Source organism: Camponotus vicinus, unplaced genomic scaffold (assembly GCF_025532165.1).
Source record: "Camponotus vicinus isolate PSW18456_S1 unplaced genomic scaffold, iyCamVici1.0 SCAF_5, whole genome shotgun sequence".
Classification (NCBI taxonomy): Eukaryota; Metazoa; Arthropoda; class Insecta; order Hymenoptera; family Formicidae; genus Camponotus; species Camponotus vicinus.
In genome coordinates, this window is record NW_028141977.1 from 16784327 (window position 1) to 16804377 (window position 20051).

Genomic DNA, 20051 nt, shown 5'->3' on the forward strand with positions numbered 1-20051 from the left:
CAAATTCTTAATATAAGCTTATAGTAAAATATGTATCTGTTTTATGTAATTACAAAAAAATACTAATAAGTTTCTCTTAGTGTATGTATACCTTTTTAACAAAAATTTTAATTAATGAAATAAAAACCAATGAGTGTACTGCATGAAATTATATTTATTGTAATTATTTTTGTATGATGAAATGCTACACACATAACAATATGTTCAATATAAAAAGCATATTGTATGATACACATCTAAAATATCATTAGATTATATAAAATTTTATAAATATATATAGCTCTTATGTAAATTGAAAATATATTACAAAAAAGCAAAATGTTTTAAAAAATCGGAATGTGCTTGATTCTGATAAGTTACAGAAATTAAATACTATTAATTACTTTGGCTGGATTGGCACATTTTATAAGGATTCACAGAGAGACAAATATTCATAAATCGTCTATTCTTATACAATAAAAAGATACTACAAACAATATACATATATGTTTTTGTATGAAGTGACTGATTTTAAAAATATCACGGAAACTAGATTTACCAAAGATTCTCACATGCAGACATGCAAAATAACTATTTAGAAAATCTTTGCTAAATCTATGCTTAATCGCCATTATTACAAAAATTAGTAATTTGTATGCCTGGGAATAGGATAACGCAGTACTAAAACACTATCAGCAGATATGATAGGCAACACATTGTCACAGTGATGATTCACTAGATGACTTACACTATCAAATACACGGTCTTTTGTGCGAACCTGTAACCAAAAATTTCTACTATTTTTTTTTGTATGCTCATTATCTATTAATATTTTATTAAACCATATATTTAAAGGGAGATAGATATAATAAAAATATTTAAATAAATCAAGACTTACATAATTGAAAAATATTTTAGAAACTACTGATCAGATACAAACTCTTATTTACATAAGCACAAATCTTATTATGTATAAATTTTATTTTATGCCATACTTACAACGCCTTCAGGATCAATTAACAATAAATGTTTTGGAGTACCATTATTCATACCAGTCAAAACATATTGACCAGGAGAACCTTGTGATTCTCGAACCAGAAAGTCACCATCCTTAAAGAATAAAACATGAAGCAATTGCAAAGATAATAATTTATATTAAATAATATAATCTTTATACACATGCACACACACACACACACACACACACATAATAAATATATTTACTCTAGTAAGCATAGATTCCGCTTCGGATCGACTAACACTTCCATGAAACCATATTTCTTGCTTTAATTGTTGTTTTTGTGATCGAGGACTTAGTCTATTCATATCCGATATTGCAGAACTGAAGGGCTCTAGAATTTATAAATAAAAAGTTTGCCATGAGTAAAAATTGTGAACAAATATAAAGCGAGATCATTAAAAGCAGAAATTTTGCATATAAAATTAGAAATCTTTTCATAAAACACATATTTAAAATCTTTATATGTGACATATGTAAAAAAAAGAAAAAAAAAAGATCAGAGATCTATGGGTCAGCATTATTTTGCGAGAATTTTATAAATTGGCAATAAATTATAAATCTTCATTAAAAGCTCAAGATAATACAAATTCTTACGCATATCAAAAACATCAAAAAGTGATGCTGGATCACGGTGATTATCTCTGTTTGCAGCTATGACACTATCATTAACATAATTGTGTTCAGGCATTGTATTTAGATTTGTTGCAGAGGATATAGTACCATCCGAGTTCAAATCAATTAGATTCCCAGTTTCTGTGATTAAAACGATTAAAATAGAAGAAATATTATATAAAAGAAAATTATATAAAAATTAAATTCTATATAAATATATAATTTGTAGTATATTTCTATATAAAAAAATTATTTTATAAAAAATATTGCCTGCCCACTCCTGGTGCTGTCTATCAGTGGCAGAGGAAAATAAATCCATAGCGGTATTTTGTGCGTGAATGCGTGATGTATGATTTTGATGATGCTTCAGATTAGGCAGTGTAGATGTAGTAGTAGGTAAAGGTGGTACCGGTGGTGGGCCAATGTCAGGTGGTACTTTGCCTGGTAGATCATTGTAATAATCTCTATCTGCTTCTCGGACACCATTTAGTACAGGACTATAAACAGATACATAAAGTGATTAAACAAGTGAAAATTATTGTAACTTTAACCTTATGTTAATGCATTTACAGAAACTTACTGCAAAGAACTTGGTTTTGTAAGAAATTCTTTGAACCTAAGCTCGAATGCTTGTCCAATAGTGGATATAACATCCTGTGCTAAACCACCTGCACATTCAAGCACATAACATGCTCGCCACTCTTGCATATTTTTAGCCACATATGCAACAAAATCCAGTATTTCCTATTATACATTATAAGATTCAATTCTAATAAGAGATAAAAGCAAGAAATATAATAACTAATATTTATATCACAGTGAAATGTCTGCCACAGACTAAAGTATATAAAATACACAGTACAAATAATTTACCGTATCACCACCTGAAGCAAAAGATATGCGTGGCATGTCATGTTTAGCAATAATATGTCCATTTTCAATATTTGTTAAAGATAAACTACAACTGCTAATAGTTAAATTAACAGTAGCAGCAGTGTGTTCCATACGAGGTTTATCTGCTATTGCTCTTAACACTTTTCTATCAACCTAGAAAGAAGAGAAAATTATATATAGATATATAAACATCTGTAAATATATAATATCTTTGAATGATATAGTACCCTTCTCTTTTTGTCAGCAGATTTTAATCCAGCAGCTTCGCAAACTCTGTTTATACATTCTCTAGAAATAAAAGATGTTTATTGATGTTTAAAAATATATCTGAGTCTAATAGTGCAATATAATCTAATAATAAAAACTATAACTATACTAGATGATGACTTAACTATACTAGATGACGACTTACTTAGCTACACACGAACGTGTTTCAAAATCTAAGCTTTTCATAGATGTATATACTTCAAGACATCCAATATACTGTAATTTTTATAAGAAAAATTAGAATATTTTTAATGTTAAAAAAAATTAATACAATTTAAGTTACATCAAAATATTTTCTTTTTTCAAATTTTTGTTCTATTAGTCTTTTATCTTTTATTACTAACTCAGCAAACATGATGATGTTTAAAAACATTTTAATGACATATTAATGATGTATCATCATTAATATGTCATTAAGATGTTTTTATACATCATTAAAATGTTATTAAGACATCTTTATCATGTTTGCTGGATAAGATACAGATATTTAATATATTAAGAAGAAAAAGCAAAAAAAAAAAAAAAATACAAACTCCCAAAAATTGTGTCAACTTAAACACTTTAAACAGTACTATATTTTTATATTATTGTTCTTTAATTTTTCTACATTTGATACACTTTGATCTATTTATTATTTTATTATATACTTAAATACAACAATACACAAGTACTAAAAAAGCATGTAATAAAAATGAGACTTATAAACGTAAAATTTATCATGAAACAAGATTATATTATCCTATTGATATACATTGATTCCAAAAGTTGATAAGAAAATAGGAATTAGTTAATATATGAATATCTTAAACAAGATAATAAATGACATACCTTTACTGTATAAGTAATCCCTTCCTTACTTACTAGATGATCCGGATGTAACCAACCTCTGGCTGGTTTACTTATGAAGCTGCTACCTCCTGCAGCCATTGCTAAATTAACACATTGGAAATGTGTGTTATCGGTATATAAACTTCTTTTAAAGTATACATTAACAATTCCACTATGTATATATAAATATTCACTACAAATTTTATCAGAATTAATGTTTACTTATTTATGAATAGAAAAAAATATAATACTCAACAATTTTCAATGTAACAACTTTCAAAATCACACGAGCAAATTAAAGTATGCATTAATCATCATAGCTTTGCATTATAATACATTAGTTTTATTTTTAGTTTATAACATTCTTCAATTTAATAATTATTTTTATATACCTTTGATATATATACGTATATATTAAAAACAAATGGGAGATCTTTTTCTCTCTTTAATCATATCACGATCCGAAAATTACCACGAGGAAGTAACACATATGCAAATTTCCTTGTACCCATCACGCCCAAAATGTCAAGACATTCAAACTGTTAACGTCAGATGAGTTCGTCCACATTAATATACTCTATTGAGTGAAATCGTACCTAACGCGAATGATTACTGAATCATTTATTCGTGATCCAACAATGACGCGCTGCTCATTGCACGAGGAATCTTTGGACTTTTGTCTTCGACTTGTCACCGATTATTCTGACGTCTATCGAGTTGATGAGATGGATCATTGATGTATATTACATATACCATAAACGTGAATGTAAACTGGCGTACTACTCAATGGTAGCGTTCACACCACAGCAAATCAACTATCTCGACACCATCTTATGCGCACACACATCGTACAAAATATTTTATCCGATCAGTTGAATCTGACAATGCATATACTAATTAATCTCAATCAATGAAATATATATCTGTTTTTCTCTTTCAACTATACCTTCCATGTTCGTAATTTTCCTTTTTTTGGAAAAAATATTAAATTAATAATCACTGATCTCTATACACATAACTGGACAATCTGGACATGGTATCGGACATGAAACCGTGACGAATTGAAACTCGAAATTGTGAACTCCATACTCCATCCTAAATCCGCTCCATTTGACATTATTTTATATATAGTACATATAATAAATTATATACGATCAGTACATATAATAAATTGATTTTTCTGTAGAAAAAAATTAATATTAGATAGGTTACAGATGTATAAATATTAAGCTAACAAAAATTCATTATAGATATAAAATCCGTATCAGTGCATGCAAAATTGAAAATTGAAATTTGATTAGCCAGAGGAAAGAAATTTTAGCTTCTTTTTTTTTTGCTTAGTCAAATTTCAATCTTCAATTTTCAATTTTTAATGCGTGATACGACGTTGTGATACGAGCTTAAAAGTAGATTTTCAAATAGAGATTCTTTATTTTTAGGTCCATATTCTGAATCCTCTTTTATCGATAAAAGTGCCTCTAAAAGTGGCTTATAGCCAATCAGAAGGCTTATAAGCCACTTTTAGAGGCACTTTTATCGATAAAAGAGGATTCAGAATATGGACCTTAGTCACGTGATGTTTCTTGTCACTGAAAAATGAGCATTGGCCGCATTTAGCGGACTCAACAGTTGGGCAACATTACTAGATTTTCCGATGTAATTCGACGCTGATTGGTCGGATCTGAAAGTAGGAACCAATCACGTTCGATTGCTACTTAGCGGTTGAGTCTACTGAATGCGGCCATTGAGCGTCAAATGAAAACCTACCCTAAAGGAGAAAGAAAGCCAGCGCGTCATTTTCATAGCAGGTGGCAGATCAATGTATGCTGATGTATCCGTGAACATTGACCTACGTTGGCCGACGACAGCGACGCGCCGTTCGCTCTTTTTCGTTCAATGTTTCACCGAACACGGTTGACACGAAAGAATCCGTTTCCATCCGCAATATAACGTGTTCGAGAACGAGTCAAAATGACGGAAACTCTGCAGCTGAGAGGCACGCTTCGCGGCCACAATGGCTGGGTCACGCAAATCGCCACGAATCCGAAATATCCGGACATGATTCTGTCTTCTTCACGTGGTAAGTAATGCCGCTCGGAAACGCCACCCTTCTTTTTTTCTCATGGCTCTTCTTCCCGCTATTGTAATTGCTAATACAATTTAATTGTCGCATTCATATCGTAATTTTAATTAATGCTAAATAGGGATATGCAATACAACTTATCATCTGTAATATTCCATCTGTTTGCATTGTAAATTACTTGTTTGGTTACAGTTTAAAAATTCTATTCTTGAAAATGATAAAGATATTAACTTGCTATTATTTTTTTCCCATTCTAGACAAGACCTTGATAGTATGGAAATTGACACGTGATGAAGCTAACTATGGCATACCACAGAAACGTCTTTACGGTCATTCTCATTTCATAAGTGATGTGGTTCTTTCATCTGATGGTAACTACGCGTTATCCGGTTCGTGGGATAAAACCTTGCGTCTTTGGGATCTGGCAGTAGGTCGTACGACCAGAAGATTTGAAGACCATACCAAGGTGTGATTCCTCGCTCTTCCGCGACGCATTCATATGGATTTACTTATTTCGTAATAAGGAGAAAAGAAAGAATAATCCTTCATATTACAAAGTATTGTTTTGTAATATAAAGAATTTTTTTTCATTTATCCTTATGATGAGAGAGTAATTCAACGGGAAATATAAAATATACTGAAGCATTTTTTTTAAATATTTTTTTTTATATTGAAAGTAGAAGAAATAAACACTGATTAAATCAGTGGTATCGTAAGTATCGATATTGATATGATAAAACTAATTTAATAATAGTTTTATTAATTATTTTGAGTTTGTTTCTATCGATAGGATGTGTTGAGTGTTGCTTTCTCTGTGGACAATCGTCAAATAGTCTCTGGTTCACGAGACAAGACAATTAAGTTGTGGAATACATTAGCCGAATGTAAATATACCATTCAAGATGATGGACATACAGACTGGGTCAGCTGTGTACGCTTCTCTCCTAATCATGCGAACCCCATCATTGTTTCGGCAGGCTGGGACCGTATTGTTAAAGTAAGAATAAAGCTTATATTTAGAAGATGGAATATAGGAACAATTTTTTTTTTATAAAAATGATGGATATTTTTATAATATGCACGATGTTACTATGAGTGTATGCGGATATGGGACTGATATATATATATATATATATATCTCATATATATCTCCCTATGATTATACAATATATTTGTTACTAATTTAACAATTTATTTACAGGTCTGGAATTTGACAAATTGCAGACTAAAGATCAATCATAGCGGTCATACAGGATATCTGAATACTGTTACGGTATCACCTGATGGATCACTCTGCGCATCCGGCGGCAAAGTATATATATATTTTTAATTTATATTTTGCCATAAAATATGCCGAAAAACTTGTTATTCTATTTATAGGATTGCAAAGCCATGCTATGGGACTTGAACGATGGCAAACATCTCCATACTTTGGATCACAATGATATCATCACAGCATTGTGTTTCAGTCCGAATCGTTATTGGCTGTGCGCTGCATTTGGACCATGGATCAAGATCTGGGATCTTGAGACTAAAGAAATGGTCGAGGAATTAAAACCTGAGGTTGTATCGGCGACCAGTAAAGCAGAGCCTCCTCTCTGCTTATCTCTCGCATGGTCCACTGATGGTCAGACACTGTTTGCAGGATATTCCGACAATACTATTCGTGTCTGGCAAGTTTCTGTGACTAGCAGATAAATACTTTGTAATAAAAGTTTAAAACCAAATATCAACATATGACTTATATCACTTTATTCATATATTTTAACTCCAACATACAATGTGAGCATCTAGAATACAATATATAAATTTACAAGATGATAAAGTATAGATGCATCATCGTCTATAGATCGCCAACGACTATGATTATATCTATATATCCCGATTCTTTTCTTCTACTTTTTGCTCAAATTTTTTGAATTCTTTTTCTGCTATTTTATCCGTCTCGTCTTCTACTTGTACAACTCCGAGTACTTCGGGTATGTAAAACATCATCATATTTTGCACCCCATTTCTTAATGTTACTGCTGAACTTGGACAATTTGTACAGGACCCTTGCATCTTTAACTTTACAATACCTTCTTCGAATCCCTATTCGAATAAGAAAGATAATGCAGATGTTTAAACAAGTTAAGATGCAAGTGTGTATTTAAATTTTTTTTTTCTATAAATTTGAACAGAATACTTGCCATAAATACAATGTCACCACCATCTTCTTGTACTGTAGGCCGTATTCGTGTTTCTAACAATTCTTTTATCATCTGAACAATTTCGTCGTCATCTGCATTAATTTCTATAAAAATTAATAATAATTAGATATTTTATTCTTTCTCGAATATTTTTATATAAAAGCCAAGTTATATGAATTCTACGTGTATCTGTAGCAGGTTGAGAAGTCTCATCCATGATTGGTAATCCACTCGCAAAGAAATCCATTATAGTTGCAAATATCTCTGGCTTCAATAATTTCCATTCTACATCCTCATCAAGTTTTGTAACTGTGATAAAATCAGGCCCAAAAAATATTGCTTTCACTCCCTCAATCCGAAATAACATTTTAGCAAGTGACGAGCAATATGCATCTTTTGCACTTGGAAAATCTTTTGTACAGCCTTCTCCTAATACTGGTACTCCTGGGATAAATTTTAAACTATTTGGATTTGGTGTATCTTGTGTCTGAATAAACATGTTACGTCTTTGTTGATTGGATATAGGACTATGTTTAGAAGATAGTATAGAAATTGATGTTTCACTGTCACCGTACCAGTGCCTGGGACCAGCAGGAAAAGTCCTGAAAAGTTTATGTACTTATAAACACATTGTTTTATCCAAAAGAATATGTATGTGATTGTAGCATGTATTAAATTTAATATATATACAAAAAAGGCAACAAAATAACAAGCCTTACGTGGAATATTCTTGTGTTGCTACCATTCTATTGACTGCAGGTACACATCGTTTTACAGATAATTTATTCGATATTCTGAAAAAAAATGAAAATAAAATTCAACAGAAAGACATATAGAGTAGAACAAAATATATATGTTTATATAATGAAGTGTAAATTACTACGCACTGCTCATTCGTTAGAGTTTTATACAACGCCGGTCGGCTTGCATAAATCGATTTAAAAACTTTATCCATTATTTTGTTTTTGTCTCTCTCTTTCAAATTGTTAAAAATATTTCATTTTTTTCAGCAGTATCATCATATACTTCCTAATTAGATTCTCGTCTACTATAAGACAGTAATGCTATTTTCCTTTCCTGTTCACAAACCTATTTCAGGTTAATTGACACAACACGTCAGAAACAAACCAGTTACATCCACACGCAGCATATACAGTGATGTAAAGTAACGCAACATCACTCGATTTTCTGTTGCTATAAAATGAAGAGTGCATGCGCGAAATAAATATGTACTGAGAGTTGCTCGATATAATTTTTTTTTAATCGATCATCTAATACAATCTCTAATTAAATTAAAATATATATACTTCATTGATATATTTTCTCCTGTATATATTTTCATATTTTATTTTTATTATTATAGCAATTTGCACAGAGATGAATATTTGATAAATATATAGTAATTTATAATATTTGGAAAGTTTATTATAAACAAAGCGGGAATAAAAATGGGATATAAGGTATTTGATTATTTTTAGATTTATGCGCATTCGAAACCTCTTGGACGTGACAAAAGTGACGCGAAGCCGCATGCGTTTCGATTCTCATCATATTCGTACAAACTACATGCTCTCGCGAAGAGCGGCGCTTTAGAATCAGTCCGGTTTTTGAAGAAATATGGCGGATGTTGAGGTGAGCGAGTCACGTGGAACGCGAGAAAATATATTATATTATCTTTGTTGCTACGTCATTATAATTTGCGTGTAATTTGTTGCAGCTAGCAAAAGCTTTGAAGGATTTACCGAATCGAGTTCAGACCGCCAGCAAAAAAGAGCGGCGTGAAATTCTGCAAAATGTCGTCAACGTATTATCAAATCCCGGTAAGAATCGTTAGGGAACGTATTACTTTTTGATAAGAGAGAGATAAGTGATTTTCATCTACATTTTGAAGATGATACAAAAATACGAAAAAAGATCTGTCGCGGAGAATACTATTATTGCACGCTATAATTTATGTGCTTTCGAGACAAATTTGTGGTATATACTTGTTTATATGGAAATGTAAAGTAGAGTTATTTACAATATTGTCTTGTAATTGTTTTATATACACACACACATATATACATATATATGTGTGTGTGTGTGTGTGTGTGTGTGTGTATACATATATCTTGTGATTCCAATGTATTCTAATTAAAAAAACCTAGCCAAATGTAAAAAAATTATCAGTGCATACATATTGATTATTGTTGAAATAGGTATATGAATGATAACTTCCAAGTTTTTATATTGGATATAATTGAAAATGTTGAATATATATTTTTACAAAAATCATATATATTAATCAAACATATAAAACATATCAAACATATTATAACATGTAATTGATTAATTGACTCATATAATTTAATAATATTAATATTCTAATATCAAACTTTATATTATCATATTATTTAGCTGTCATTATTTTAAAAAATTAAATAAGAATTTCTTAGTAAGATGTGTGGGGCCAATTAAATAATTCTTATTTATATACAGCATAATAATATTCAAGAAATAATCAATAAATTACATATGATATATAAAATTATGTGATTATCATTGATATATAAATTTTGAATATCATAATAATAATTATGAAAATCATAAAAATAATTTATAGGTTAATATAAATTTTTTTAATTGGTTCTTTTTATCTTTAATACTGAAAAATTGTGAAATGAATTTCATCCACTAATATATTTTGTATATATGATTTGATCGAAAGACTATGCAAAATATTTTTATTTAAAAGTAAGCTTTTCTTAGTGATTTAATTAAAAATGATATTTATTATAATACGTTTCAAATTGAGATCATAATGTGCATATCTATGAACTTGTTTATAGGCATTAATGATAAAATTGTTAATGGGATATGTAAGGTGGTATCGCTTACCTTACATAGATACAAAGACAGTGCTTCTCGGTCCTACGTGAGAAATCTAATTATAGAGCTTCTTAAAAAACAACCAGAAGCTACTATCAAACATATGACAACTGTAATTTCAGAGCAAGCTACTTGGCATAAGAATGTAGTTGCGACGTAAGTCTAAAATAAAAAATTAATTGATTGTTATATATGTTGATGTGTAATGATATTTCTCTATACTTTTTATAGTTTGAATACTTCTCTAACTGCATATACTGCATTGAAATGGTCAAACTTAGTTATTCTTCATGGATATAATGAATTGGATAATATCGAGAAGAATGAGTTTTTGGCAAAACTCATTGAAGCCCAGGCAAATTTATCTTCTGCTGCTTTGGCATCTGTAGATAAAAAGCTTGCAAATAAGGTATACACATTATTTGCACATGAATGGGCAGCCATTAAGAATATAGAAGTTATTTATGTGGAAAATTTAACAAAATTGGAACTTGGTAATGGTGTAATTATCTTAGCCAGCTTACTTATGAAATATTTAGTTGCCGCAAAAAGACATGATTTGGTAGAACAATTGAAGGTAAATATATGAATAATATATTTAGAATATTATAATTACATTTATAATTATAATGTATATTGTATTATATTATATTTTTGTATATTTCAGATAAACATGATAGACATTTTTATAAAAGTGACAATTAGTTGTAAGAAGAAGCCAGATTTATATGTGGTGGATGTAGCTGTGCCACTTCTTCGGAGAGTAACTCATGAAGAATTCAAAACCCAATTACTTCCTGCATTACAGAAAGCTATGTTGAGAAATCCGGAAATTATAATTGAATCAGTCGGTCATATTTTAAGCGGACTAAGTCTTGATTTGAGTCAGTATAGCCAAGAGATAAGTAAAGGATTATTTGCTAATCTACATTCTAAGGAGGATCTAGTGAGAGATGAAGCAGTTGGGGCGTGTCGTAAACTTGCTTTACAATGTTCCGATACGACGGCTCTGGAGACACTGCTATCGTCCGTATTTGCAGTGTTTCACGGATCAGAAGGCAAGCTTACGGTCGCGACTCATAAGATTTCCGTGTTGCAAGGAGCTGGCAATCTTAGTTATAACGTAGCTTCAGGCAGTAGTGTGCAGAAATTAGCCGAAACAGCGTGCGAGCATTTCGTCAAAGTGCTTGAGACTGAAGTTCACGAGAAGACACTGATTCAGGCTCTCGAAATGATGGCATTATGGTCGAAGAAATTTTCGTCTACTCTACCGAAAATCGTAGTAGATGCTTTCAAGAAAGGTATGGCGGCGAAAACATCCACCGCCGCTGTGCGTACCGCTTATATCAAATTATTTTTCTCAACTCCCACTGCTGCTTACTCTGCAATAATAGCGCCGATACTCGCGCAAGCAATAACACGAACTATGCAACAATGCACGCAACCGGCAGCAGTAACCGAAGGTCTAGTCGCTTCATACGTCTTATTAAAATTTGTATTAGCCGATCAAGTGGAAAACGATAAACAAAATGTATTGTGGAACGCGATCGACGAACAAATATTCTTTTCGGAAAAATTTCTGTCGACATGTGGTGACGATATCTTGTATCACCTTATGTTATTATGCGAACGATTGATTACCGAATTCTCCGACAGACTGAATGAGAAAGCTTTAACCGGAATTCACCGAGCAATTGTATCTTGCGCTACTGCTTCAAATTCCACGACGCGACAACGATGTTCCCCATTGGTCAAGAAGATTATGACTGGTTTGAGTACGTATGCGCCGGCACAGGCTTTATTAACAGAATTTAATAAATTTTTGGAAAACGTTAAAATTAAATCGGAATCGGATAAAGAAAGCAAAGACGAATCTTCGATAGGAGAAATTACTGGCAGATGTCTCGCAGATGGATTATTCGCTATATGTTCGGGTTCTTTTTTATTCGAAGTACCTACTTATCAAATGACTAGAGATGCTTTACTTCCATCTCATCATCCGGCATTACTCAAAGCCGTACCAAATTTATGGTTCAAGATTGCTAAGAATTATAATCTTGTACCAAAGGACTTCTTACGTAGCTACAGTAATGAAGTGAGGAAAATGTTGATTCAGAATTATAAACCGGCACCAAGTTACGAAAATGCACTTGTAAGAATCGTATCACTCGCACCAGACGCCTTTTTACCCGCATTAATATCGAATGTTACAAGTAAACTCGATGATCCAGAAATTTTAAGAGTTACCAAGGATGAATATTTTACGTATCTCACTCCTGAAGGAGAGCTTTATGATAAGAGCGTGTTACCCGTCAATGACGAGAACGATATTCTCAATTCCATGAATATGAAAAGAGAAAGTAAAGTTTACTCATTTAAGGAACAACAAGAAGAACTTCAACTGAGACGCGAATTATACGAGAAACGAAAACGCGAAGGCAAGATAAAGGAACCAAAATTAACACCTAAACAAGAAGAGACTTTGAAGGCGCAGATTGCAAAAGAAAATGGTATTCGTAAAAGATTAACTGAATTGAAAGCCAAGATAGATAATACCGTATCTTTAGTAACATGCTCGATACGCGGTAATCAGCTGGAACTGTCCTTGTATTTGAAGGATCTTTTACCACCCATTTTAAAGAACTTGGGCTCTCCGTTGGCAGCTCCTGAAATGTCAGAGCTATATATATCTCTTCGTCAAACAGTGACAATGGATAATAGCATAATTTTAGGTGATCTTATCGCTCATGTTACATTGCGGCAATTGCAACCACAGTGCGATTTAGATCAAGCCTGGGAAGAAGAGAATCTTGATACAGCTGTCAAAAGAACATTGAATCTTATACACACGATAACGATTAAAAGGAAGGAATTATTCACGGCGCCTGCATTTTGTTATGTTTTCCCCTTCATAAGAAAAACTTTGCTATCGTATAAGGATGACGGCATGATTGTGCAAGGATTGCAGTTGATTCAGGAACATGCCAAGCAGAGAGGCGGCAGCACTACTGATTTGAAGGACATTAGGCATCCTAGACTTTTGCCGCGTAAACAGATGTTCGATCTGCTTATCGAACTTATGGAGACTACGACAGGTCGAGTGCAGTCACATGCGGTGGCGACCTTGCTAGACGTCGCTCAATCCGGTAGTAGTCAACCAGGTACAGCAATCGCTACCAGTGAAGATATAGATTCTTTGATTGGTGCGTTGCAAAATTCGCTATCTACTGTGAGAGATGCGGCTCTTAGAGGACTGACCGTAATACGACAAGCTTTCCCGTCTCAGAAAGAGGATCGAGATCAACTCGACAGGCTAACCAGAAGAGTATGGATAGCTCGATTTGACGTAAATGACGAGAATAAAATTCTTGCCAGCGAACTGTGGAATGCGGCCGACTTTACCGCGCATGCGGAGGTCCTTTGCGAGGAACTGATCCAAGATATCGCCCATCCGGTCGAGCCAGTGCAACAAGCGGCCGCTCACGCGTTAGCGGAAAGCTTGGCCAGCGTACCCCATTTAACACCGTCCGTGTTGGACAATTTGTTACAACTGTATCAGGAAAAGTTGGCCATGATTCCGCCGAAATTGAATGACTTTGGTCGCGTCGTCGAACAGCCGATCGATACGTGGGGTCCACGGCGCGGGGTAGCGCTCGCCCTAGCTCAGATAGCGCCCCTTCTCACCGCCGATACAGTACACCGGCTCATCCAGTTCTTCGTATTAACCGGGCTCGGTGATAGAAACCAATTCGTACGCACCGAGATGCTGACAGCTGCCGTCGCGGCGGTCGATCTTCACGGCAGCGCGAACATAACTTCACTGCTTCCGGTCTTCGAGGATTTCATGGATAAAGCACCGAAAATCGGCAGCTTTGACTCGATCAAGCAATCGGTGGTGATTCTCATGGGATCACTCGCAAGACACTTAGACAAGAATGATCCGCGAATTAAGCCGATCGTAATGCGTCTCATCGCAGCACTCTCTACGCCTTCGCAACAGGTACAAGAGGCCGTGGCCAATTGTTTGCCACATCTAACGGACTCCATTAAAGAAGATGCGCCGAAAATCGTGGACAATCTGATGGATCAGCTGCTCAAATCAGACAAATACGGTGAACGTAAGGGCGCAGCATACGGACTGGCAGGTCTCATCAAGGGTATGGGAATTCTCGCATTGAAGCAATTGGATATTATGAGCAAACTGACCAACGCTATTCAAGACAAGAAGAACTATCGACATCGCGAGGGAGCGCTGTTTGCTTTCGAGATGCTGTGTACAATGCTCGGCAGATTATTCGAACCTTATATCGTGCACGTTCTGCCACACTTATTGCTGTGCTTTGGCGATTCGAGTCAATATGTAAGAACTGCCACTGACGATACTGCCAGGGTAGTGATGAGTAAACTTTCCGCTCACGGCGTTAAGCTTGTCCTGCCGAGTTTGTTAGCGGCTCTGGAAGAAGATTCATGGAGAACGAAAACAGGTATAAATTGCATTAATTTTTTTGGCAAATAATTTTTCTACTGATTTTAATCTCGCTAATTAAATTTTATTGACTTTCCATATATTATTTTTGATACATGAAACTAATGGCTGTTATTTGGTTTAATTTAATTTAAAATTCAAAGTTGCTTTAATACATGATTATATTATTACTATTCATCTCGATAGTAAAATAAAACATATTAAACTTAATATTTAAAATTCATTTTTATAGGATCTGTCGAATTACTTGGCGCTATGGCATATTGTGCACCAAAACAGTTGAGCAGCTGTTTGCCAAGTATTGTTCCTAAGTTGATAGAAGTACTCAGTGATTCCCATACAAAAGTGCAAGAAGCTGGTGCGGAGGCGCTCAAAGTCATCGGAAGTGTCATTCGGAATCCGGAAATTCAAGCGATTGTGCCAGTATTGTTGAAAGCATTGCAAGATCCCTCGCACAAGACCGCTACTTGCCTACAAACCTTGCTAGATACACAATTCGTACATTTTATCGACGCTCCCTCTCTAGCCTTAATTATGCCTGTCGTGCAGCGTGCGTTCCTCGATCGTTCGACAGAGACTAGAAAAATGGCCGCGCAGATCATCGGCAACATGTACTCCTTAACGGATCAAAAGGATCTGACCCCGTATCTGCCGACTATTATACCGGGTCTAAAGACGAGTCTTCTCGATCCCGTGCCTGAAGTGCGCAGCGTATCGGCGAGAGCACTGGGCGCGATGGTACGCGGAATGGGTGAATCTAGTTTCGAGGATCTATTACCATGGCTGATGCAAACGTTGACTTCCGAAACCAGTAGCGTCGACCGATCCGGCGCCGCACAAGGTCTCTCCGAAGTGGTACGCGGATTGGGCGTCGAGAAACTCCACAAGCTCATGCCTGAGATCATCAGCACCGCTGAGAGAACCGACATTGCTCCCCACGTGAAAGATGGATACATTATGATGTTTATATACATGCCGAGTGCATTTACTACGGAATTCACACCATACATAGGGCAGATCATTAATCCGATTCTTAAGGCTTTGGCCGACGAGAACGAATACGTGCGGGAAACCGCGCTAAGAGCAGGGCAACGTATCGTTACGCTTTATGCTGACTCGGCAATAATGTTGCTATTACCGGAATTAGAGAAGGGCCTTTTCGACGACAACTGGCGTATTCGATACTCGTCCGTGCAACTATTGGGCGATTTATTGTACAGGATTTCTGGCGTATCGGGCAAGATGTCGACCGAAACCGCCAGCGAAGACGATAATTTCGGTACAGAACAATCGCACTACGCTATTATAAACGCTTTAGGCGCAGAGAGACGAAATCGCGTGTTAGCCGGTCTCTACATGGGTCGATCGGACGTAGCTTTGATGGTACGCCAGGCGGCTCTTCACGTTTGGAAGGTAGTGGTGACGAATACACCGAGGACACTGCGAGAGATATTACCGACCTTATTCACTCTTCTATTGGGTTGTTTGGCAAGTACGAGTTATGACAAGAGACAAGTGGCAGCACGAACGTTAGGCGATCTCGTGCGAAAATTGGGAGAACGAGTGCTGCCGGAAATCATACCGATCTTGGAGAAAGGTTTGCAAAGTGATCAAGCCGATCAACGCCAGGGAGTGTGCATAGGTCTGTCGGAAATTATGGCGAGCACCAACAAAGACATGGTGCTGACCTTTGTTATTAGTCTTGTCCCAACGGTTAGGTGAGTGTGATAACAGTTCTATAACTATAAGAACATTTGAGATAAGATAACTAATAGAACGATAATGATTATAGCACAAGTGTTTAGATGAAGCAATTTTTTCAGAAAAGCGCTTTGTGATCCGTTGCCAGAGGTTCGACAGGCTGCGGCCAAAACTTTCGATGGTTTGCATTCCACGGTGGGCGTTCGCGCGCTCGACGATATATTACCGGCGATGTTAACTCAATTGAACTCCCCTGATCCTGCGGAAGCGGAGAATACGTTGGACGGTTTACGTCAAGTGATGGCGATTAAATCGCGTGTAGTATTACCATATCTAGTCCCACAATTAGCCTCTCCTCCGGTTAACACGAAAGCACTGTCAATACTAGCCAGTGTAGCAGGAGAAGCACTGACGAGATTCCTTCACAGGATTTTGCCAGCACTACTTACTGCTCTTTCTAGTGCGCAAGGAACGGCGAATGAGTTGCAGGAATTAGAATATTGTCAAGCTGTCGTTCTTTCCGTTACCGACGAGGTAGGTGTTAGAACCGTCATGGATCAGCTGATGGAAGCTACAAGAGCAGAAGATCTCTCGAAACGACGAAGCGCCGCAACGTTACTATGCGCGTTTTGTCGCGATACTCGCGCTGATTACAGCCAATATGTGCCGCAATTACTCAGAGGTTTGATTCATTTGTTCACCGATGAAGACAGAGATGTATTACAGATGAGTTGGGAGGCGCTCACAGCCGTTACAAAGGTATAAATGTATTCGGATGAAAATAATGCACAATAATTTGAACAAAATTACTAACTAAATTTCTTTAATTTCTGGCAGACTCTGTCATCTGAGCAGCAAATTGCACACGTACAGGATATCAGGCAAGCCGTTCGATTCGCAGTGTCTGATTTAAAAGGTCAAGAATTGTTACCCGGATTTTGTCTTCCTAAGGGAATCACGCCAATACTACCAATCTTTAGAGAGGCTATATTGAATGGTTTGCCAGAAGCGAAAGAACACGCGGCTCAAGGATTGGGAGAAGTCATAAGGTTGTCCAGCGCGGATGCATTGCAACCAAGCGTTGTACACATTACCGGTCCTCTTATTCGAATCCTCGGTGATCGTTTCAACTGGAGCGTTAAAGCAGCCGTATTGGAAACACTTGCGATATTACTTGGGAAGGTTTGTAAAAAATTAACGAATAATTTTTGTTAAGATAAGAATTCACAATTTATATTATGTGAGTTGAAAATAAAAGAAATAATTATTTAAATATTAATCTCAGCATGTTCCAAGTCACAAAATGACGTTATAATAATAATTGTTTCGGAAATAATTAATATACCTTGTTTATCTCTTTCAACAGGTTGGCGTCATGTTAAAACAATTTTTGCCACAACTGCAAACTACTTTCTTGAGAGCCTTGAATGATAGTAATCGACAAGTTAGATTAAAAGCTGCTTATGCTCTTAGCAACCTGATTGTTATTCATACACGTGTCGATCCTTTATTTACTGAACTTCACACTGGTATTAAGACAGGAGATGATCCAGCTATAAGGTAATTTTGATGGATAAATCTACAAATATATTCTTCTTTTTCATGTTTTTGAATATTTTATAAGAATTTAATTATCATGCAGGGAAACGATGTTGCAAGCTCTCAGAGGCGTATTGACTCCTGCTGGTGACAAAATGACTGACCCTATGAAAAAACAAGTATTCGCAACACTCAGCAGCATGCTTAGTCATCCGGAAGATGTTACGAGAAACGCAGTCGCTGGTTGTTTTGGCGCGCTTTTACGATGGTTAAATCCAGAACAATTAGCAATTGCATTTAACGACCATCTCTTATGTAAGCGCGTAAAGAATTGTGCAATTTAAATGTATATTTTCAAGAATTAACAATGTATTTGTGATATTTGATTAGGTAACGATGTTAATGTCGACTGGATGCTCAGACATGGACGTTCGGCCGCTCTTTTCGTAGTGTTGAAGGAATCACCCATTACAGTGTATAATCCTAAAGAGAAGGATCGCGTTTGTACAGTGATACTTTCATATTTGGCTGCGGACAGAGTGCAAATAGTCATGAATGGCGTACGAGCGTGCGGATATCTATTTCAGTATCTCATGAATGAATCGCTACCTATACCCCAGCAAATTTTGTCGCCTTTCGTGAGAGTAAGTTTATTTACAAGAATATATTTATCGTGTATCTTTATCCGAAAATTGACGAATCGATTGCTCATGATAGAAAAAATGCAGCATGAAATATATGTGTTGAATGAAATCTGATAATATTTTATAATATTAACGTGTAATGTAAATATTTTTAACATCTAATAAATTAAATTTTAGTCCATGAATAATAATAGTAATGATGTGAAGCAACTACTCGCTCGAGTTTGCATACATCTTGCACGCAACATCCCATCTGAAAATATGTCGACCGAACTGCTCAGAGCGCTTCTACCGATGCTGGTAAACGGAACGAAGGAGAAGAATGGATATGTCAAAGCGAACAGTGAGCTCGCGCTTATTGCGGTGCTTCGATTAAGGCAAGGTGAAGATGAACATCAGGTTAGTTCTCAATTACTGCCTATAATTATTTTCAAACTTATATTCAATTTTTGTGCAAAATGATTATATCTCTTTCTTTTTCACATAATTTTATTTTTCTTTCCACACAAAAATTTAATGGTAACAATCTTGTTTTCATCTTCTAGCGTTGCATGGCTTTCTTGGATATTGGCGCAAAAGAGTCTCTATCTGATGTGGTCAGCAAAGTGTTGCGTAAAGTCCTTTCTCAACCGGAAGGCAAAATAGAAGAATTAGATGATACGTTACTTACGTGAGAGAAATTGTACTTTCCGGGGCTTATTACGCACTATACACGTTCCAATAATCGTATTACTCGTCATTATTCGCCCGACTTCTATAAAAAAGAGATTTATCGTTCATGTATCAGTTACATTATGAACAAACTAATTCGTTCAACATTGTATCTTGATAAGCAATTAAAGAGCGTAAAACGGAAAAGTCGCTCGATGGTATTCAAGTTACTTAAACTAAAATGTCCCGAGCAACATTACGCGATTCAAACTAGAATTGTATATATTTT

General features: G+C 35.2%; 4 protein-coding genes across 6 annotated transcripts; 2 read left to right on the forward strand and 2 right to left on the reverse strand.

The window, feature by feature from the left end:
* Positions 1-428: 428 nt before the first annotated feature.
* On the reverse strand, positions 429-4401 carry Shc (SHC-adaptor protein). 3 transcript variants are annotated; one of them, XM_083099776.1, is made up of 11 exons: positions 3994-4401; positions 3602-3794; positions 2919-2989; positions 2734-2794; positions 2486-2659; positions 2193-2356; positions 1883-2109; positions 1595-1753; positions 1204-1331; positions 979-1089; positions 429-757 (listed from the first exon to the last, which is right to left on the reverse strand). In XM_083099776.1, the coding sequence occupies exons 2-11, from the start codon at positions 3698-3700 to the stop codon at positions 623-625; spliced, it is 1329 nt and encodes a 442-aa protein (XP_082955902.1). In that variant the 5' UTR covers positions 3701-3794; positions 3994-4401; the 3' UTR covers positions 429-622. The 3 variants fall into 3 exon arrangements, with proteins under 3 accessions (XP_082955902.1, XP_082955900.1, XP_082955901.1); XM_083099774.1 differs by having other exon boundaries at positions 3602-3702; positions 3994-4397; XM_083099775.1 differs by having other exon boundaries at positions 3602-3702; positions 4198-4396.
* Positions 4402-5445: 1044 nt separating this feature from the next.
* Positions 5446-7417, forward strand: Rack1 (Receptor of activated protein kinase C 1). The gene is made up of 5 exons (XM_083098961.1): positions 5446-5681; positions 5942-6150; positions 6475-6681; positions 6886-6996; positions 7065-7417. Exons 1-5 carry the CDS (start codon positions 5573-5575, stop codon positions 7380-7382), a joined length of 954 nt encoding a protein of 317 aa, XP_082955087.1. The 5' UTR covers positions 5446-5572; the 3' UTR covers positions 7383-7417.
* On the reverse strand, positions 7414-9119 carry LOC145971378 (NFU1 iron-sulfur cluster scaffold homolog, mitochondrial). Its single transcript, XM_083098962.1, has 5 exons — positions 8761-9119; positions 8593-8667; positions 8057-8475; positions 7874-7977; positions 7414-7775 (listed from the first exon to the last, which is right to left on the reverse strand). Exons 1-5 carry the CDS (start codon positions 8826-8828, stop codon positions 7557-7559), a joined length of 885 nt encoding a protein of 294 aa, XP_082955088.1. The 5' UTR covers positions 8829-9119; the 3' UTR covers positions 7414-7556.
* A 243-nt stretch (positions 9120-9362) lies between these two features.
* Positions 9363-19836, forward strand: L(3)80fj (lethal (3) 80Fj). The gene is made up of 13 exons (XM_083098960.1): positions 9363-9505; positions 9591-9693; positions 10702-10897; positions 10973-11318; positions 11409-15225; positions 15460-16945; positions 17051-17687; positions 17766-18110; positions 18295-18488; positions 18571-18782; positions 18858-19111; positions 19289-19510; positions 19657-19836. The coding sequence occupies exons 1-13, from the start codon at positions 9491-9493 to the stop codon at positions 19783-19785; spliced, it is 7956 nt and encodes a 2651-aa protein (XP_082955086.1). The 5' UTR covers positions 9363-9490; the 3' UTR covers positions 19786-19836.
* Positions 19837-20051: the final 215 nt, after the last annotated feature.

Bases quoted from the DNA above. Each gene is read 5' to 3' on its own strand.
- LOC145971378 (XM_083098962.1), bottom strand. From the start codon at position 8,828: ATGGATAAAGTTTTTAAATCGATTTATGCAAGCCGACCGGCGTTGTAT. The intron at 8,476-8,592 runs GTAAGGCTTGTT...TAAACTTTTCAG, and splicing joins GCAACACAAGAATATTCCAC to GACTTTTCCTGCTGGTCCCA. The intron at 7,776-7,873 runs GCAAGTATTCTG...TTATTCGAATAG, and splicing joins GTGGTGACATTGTATTTATG to GGATTCGAAGAAGGTATTGT.
- Rack1 (XM_083098961.1), top strand. From the start codon at position 5,573: ATGACGGAAACTCTGCAGCTGAGAGGCACGCTTCGCGGCCACAATGGC. The intron at 6,682-6,885 runs GTAAGAATAAAG...ATTTATTTACAG, and splicing joins GCTGGGACCGTATTGTTAAA to GTCTGGAATTTGACAAATTG. The intron at 6,997-7,064 runs GTATATATATAT...TTCTATTTATAG, and splicing joins TCTGCGCATCCGGCGGCAAA to GATTGCAAAGCCATGCTATG.
- Shc (XM_083099776.1), bottom strand. From the start codon at position 3,700: ATGGCTGCAGGAGGTAGCAGCTTCATAAGTAAACCAGCCAGAGGTTGG. The intron at 2,357-2,485 runs GTAAATTATTTG...AATGTATAATAG, and splicing joins TTGCTTCAGGTGGTGATACG to GAAATACTGGATTTTGTTGC. The intron at 2,110-2,192 runs GTAAGTTTCTGT...ATCTGTTTATAG, and splicing joins ACAAAACCAAGTTCTTTGCA to TCCTGTACTAAATGGTGTCC.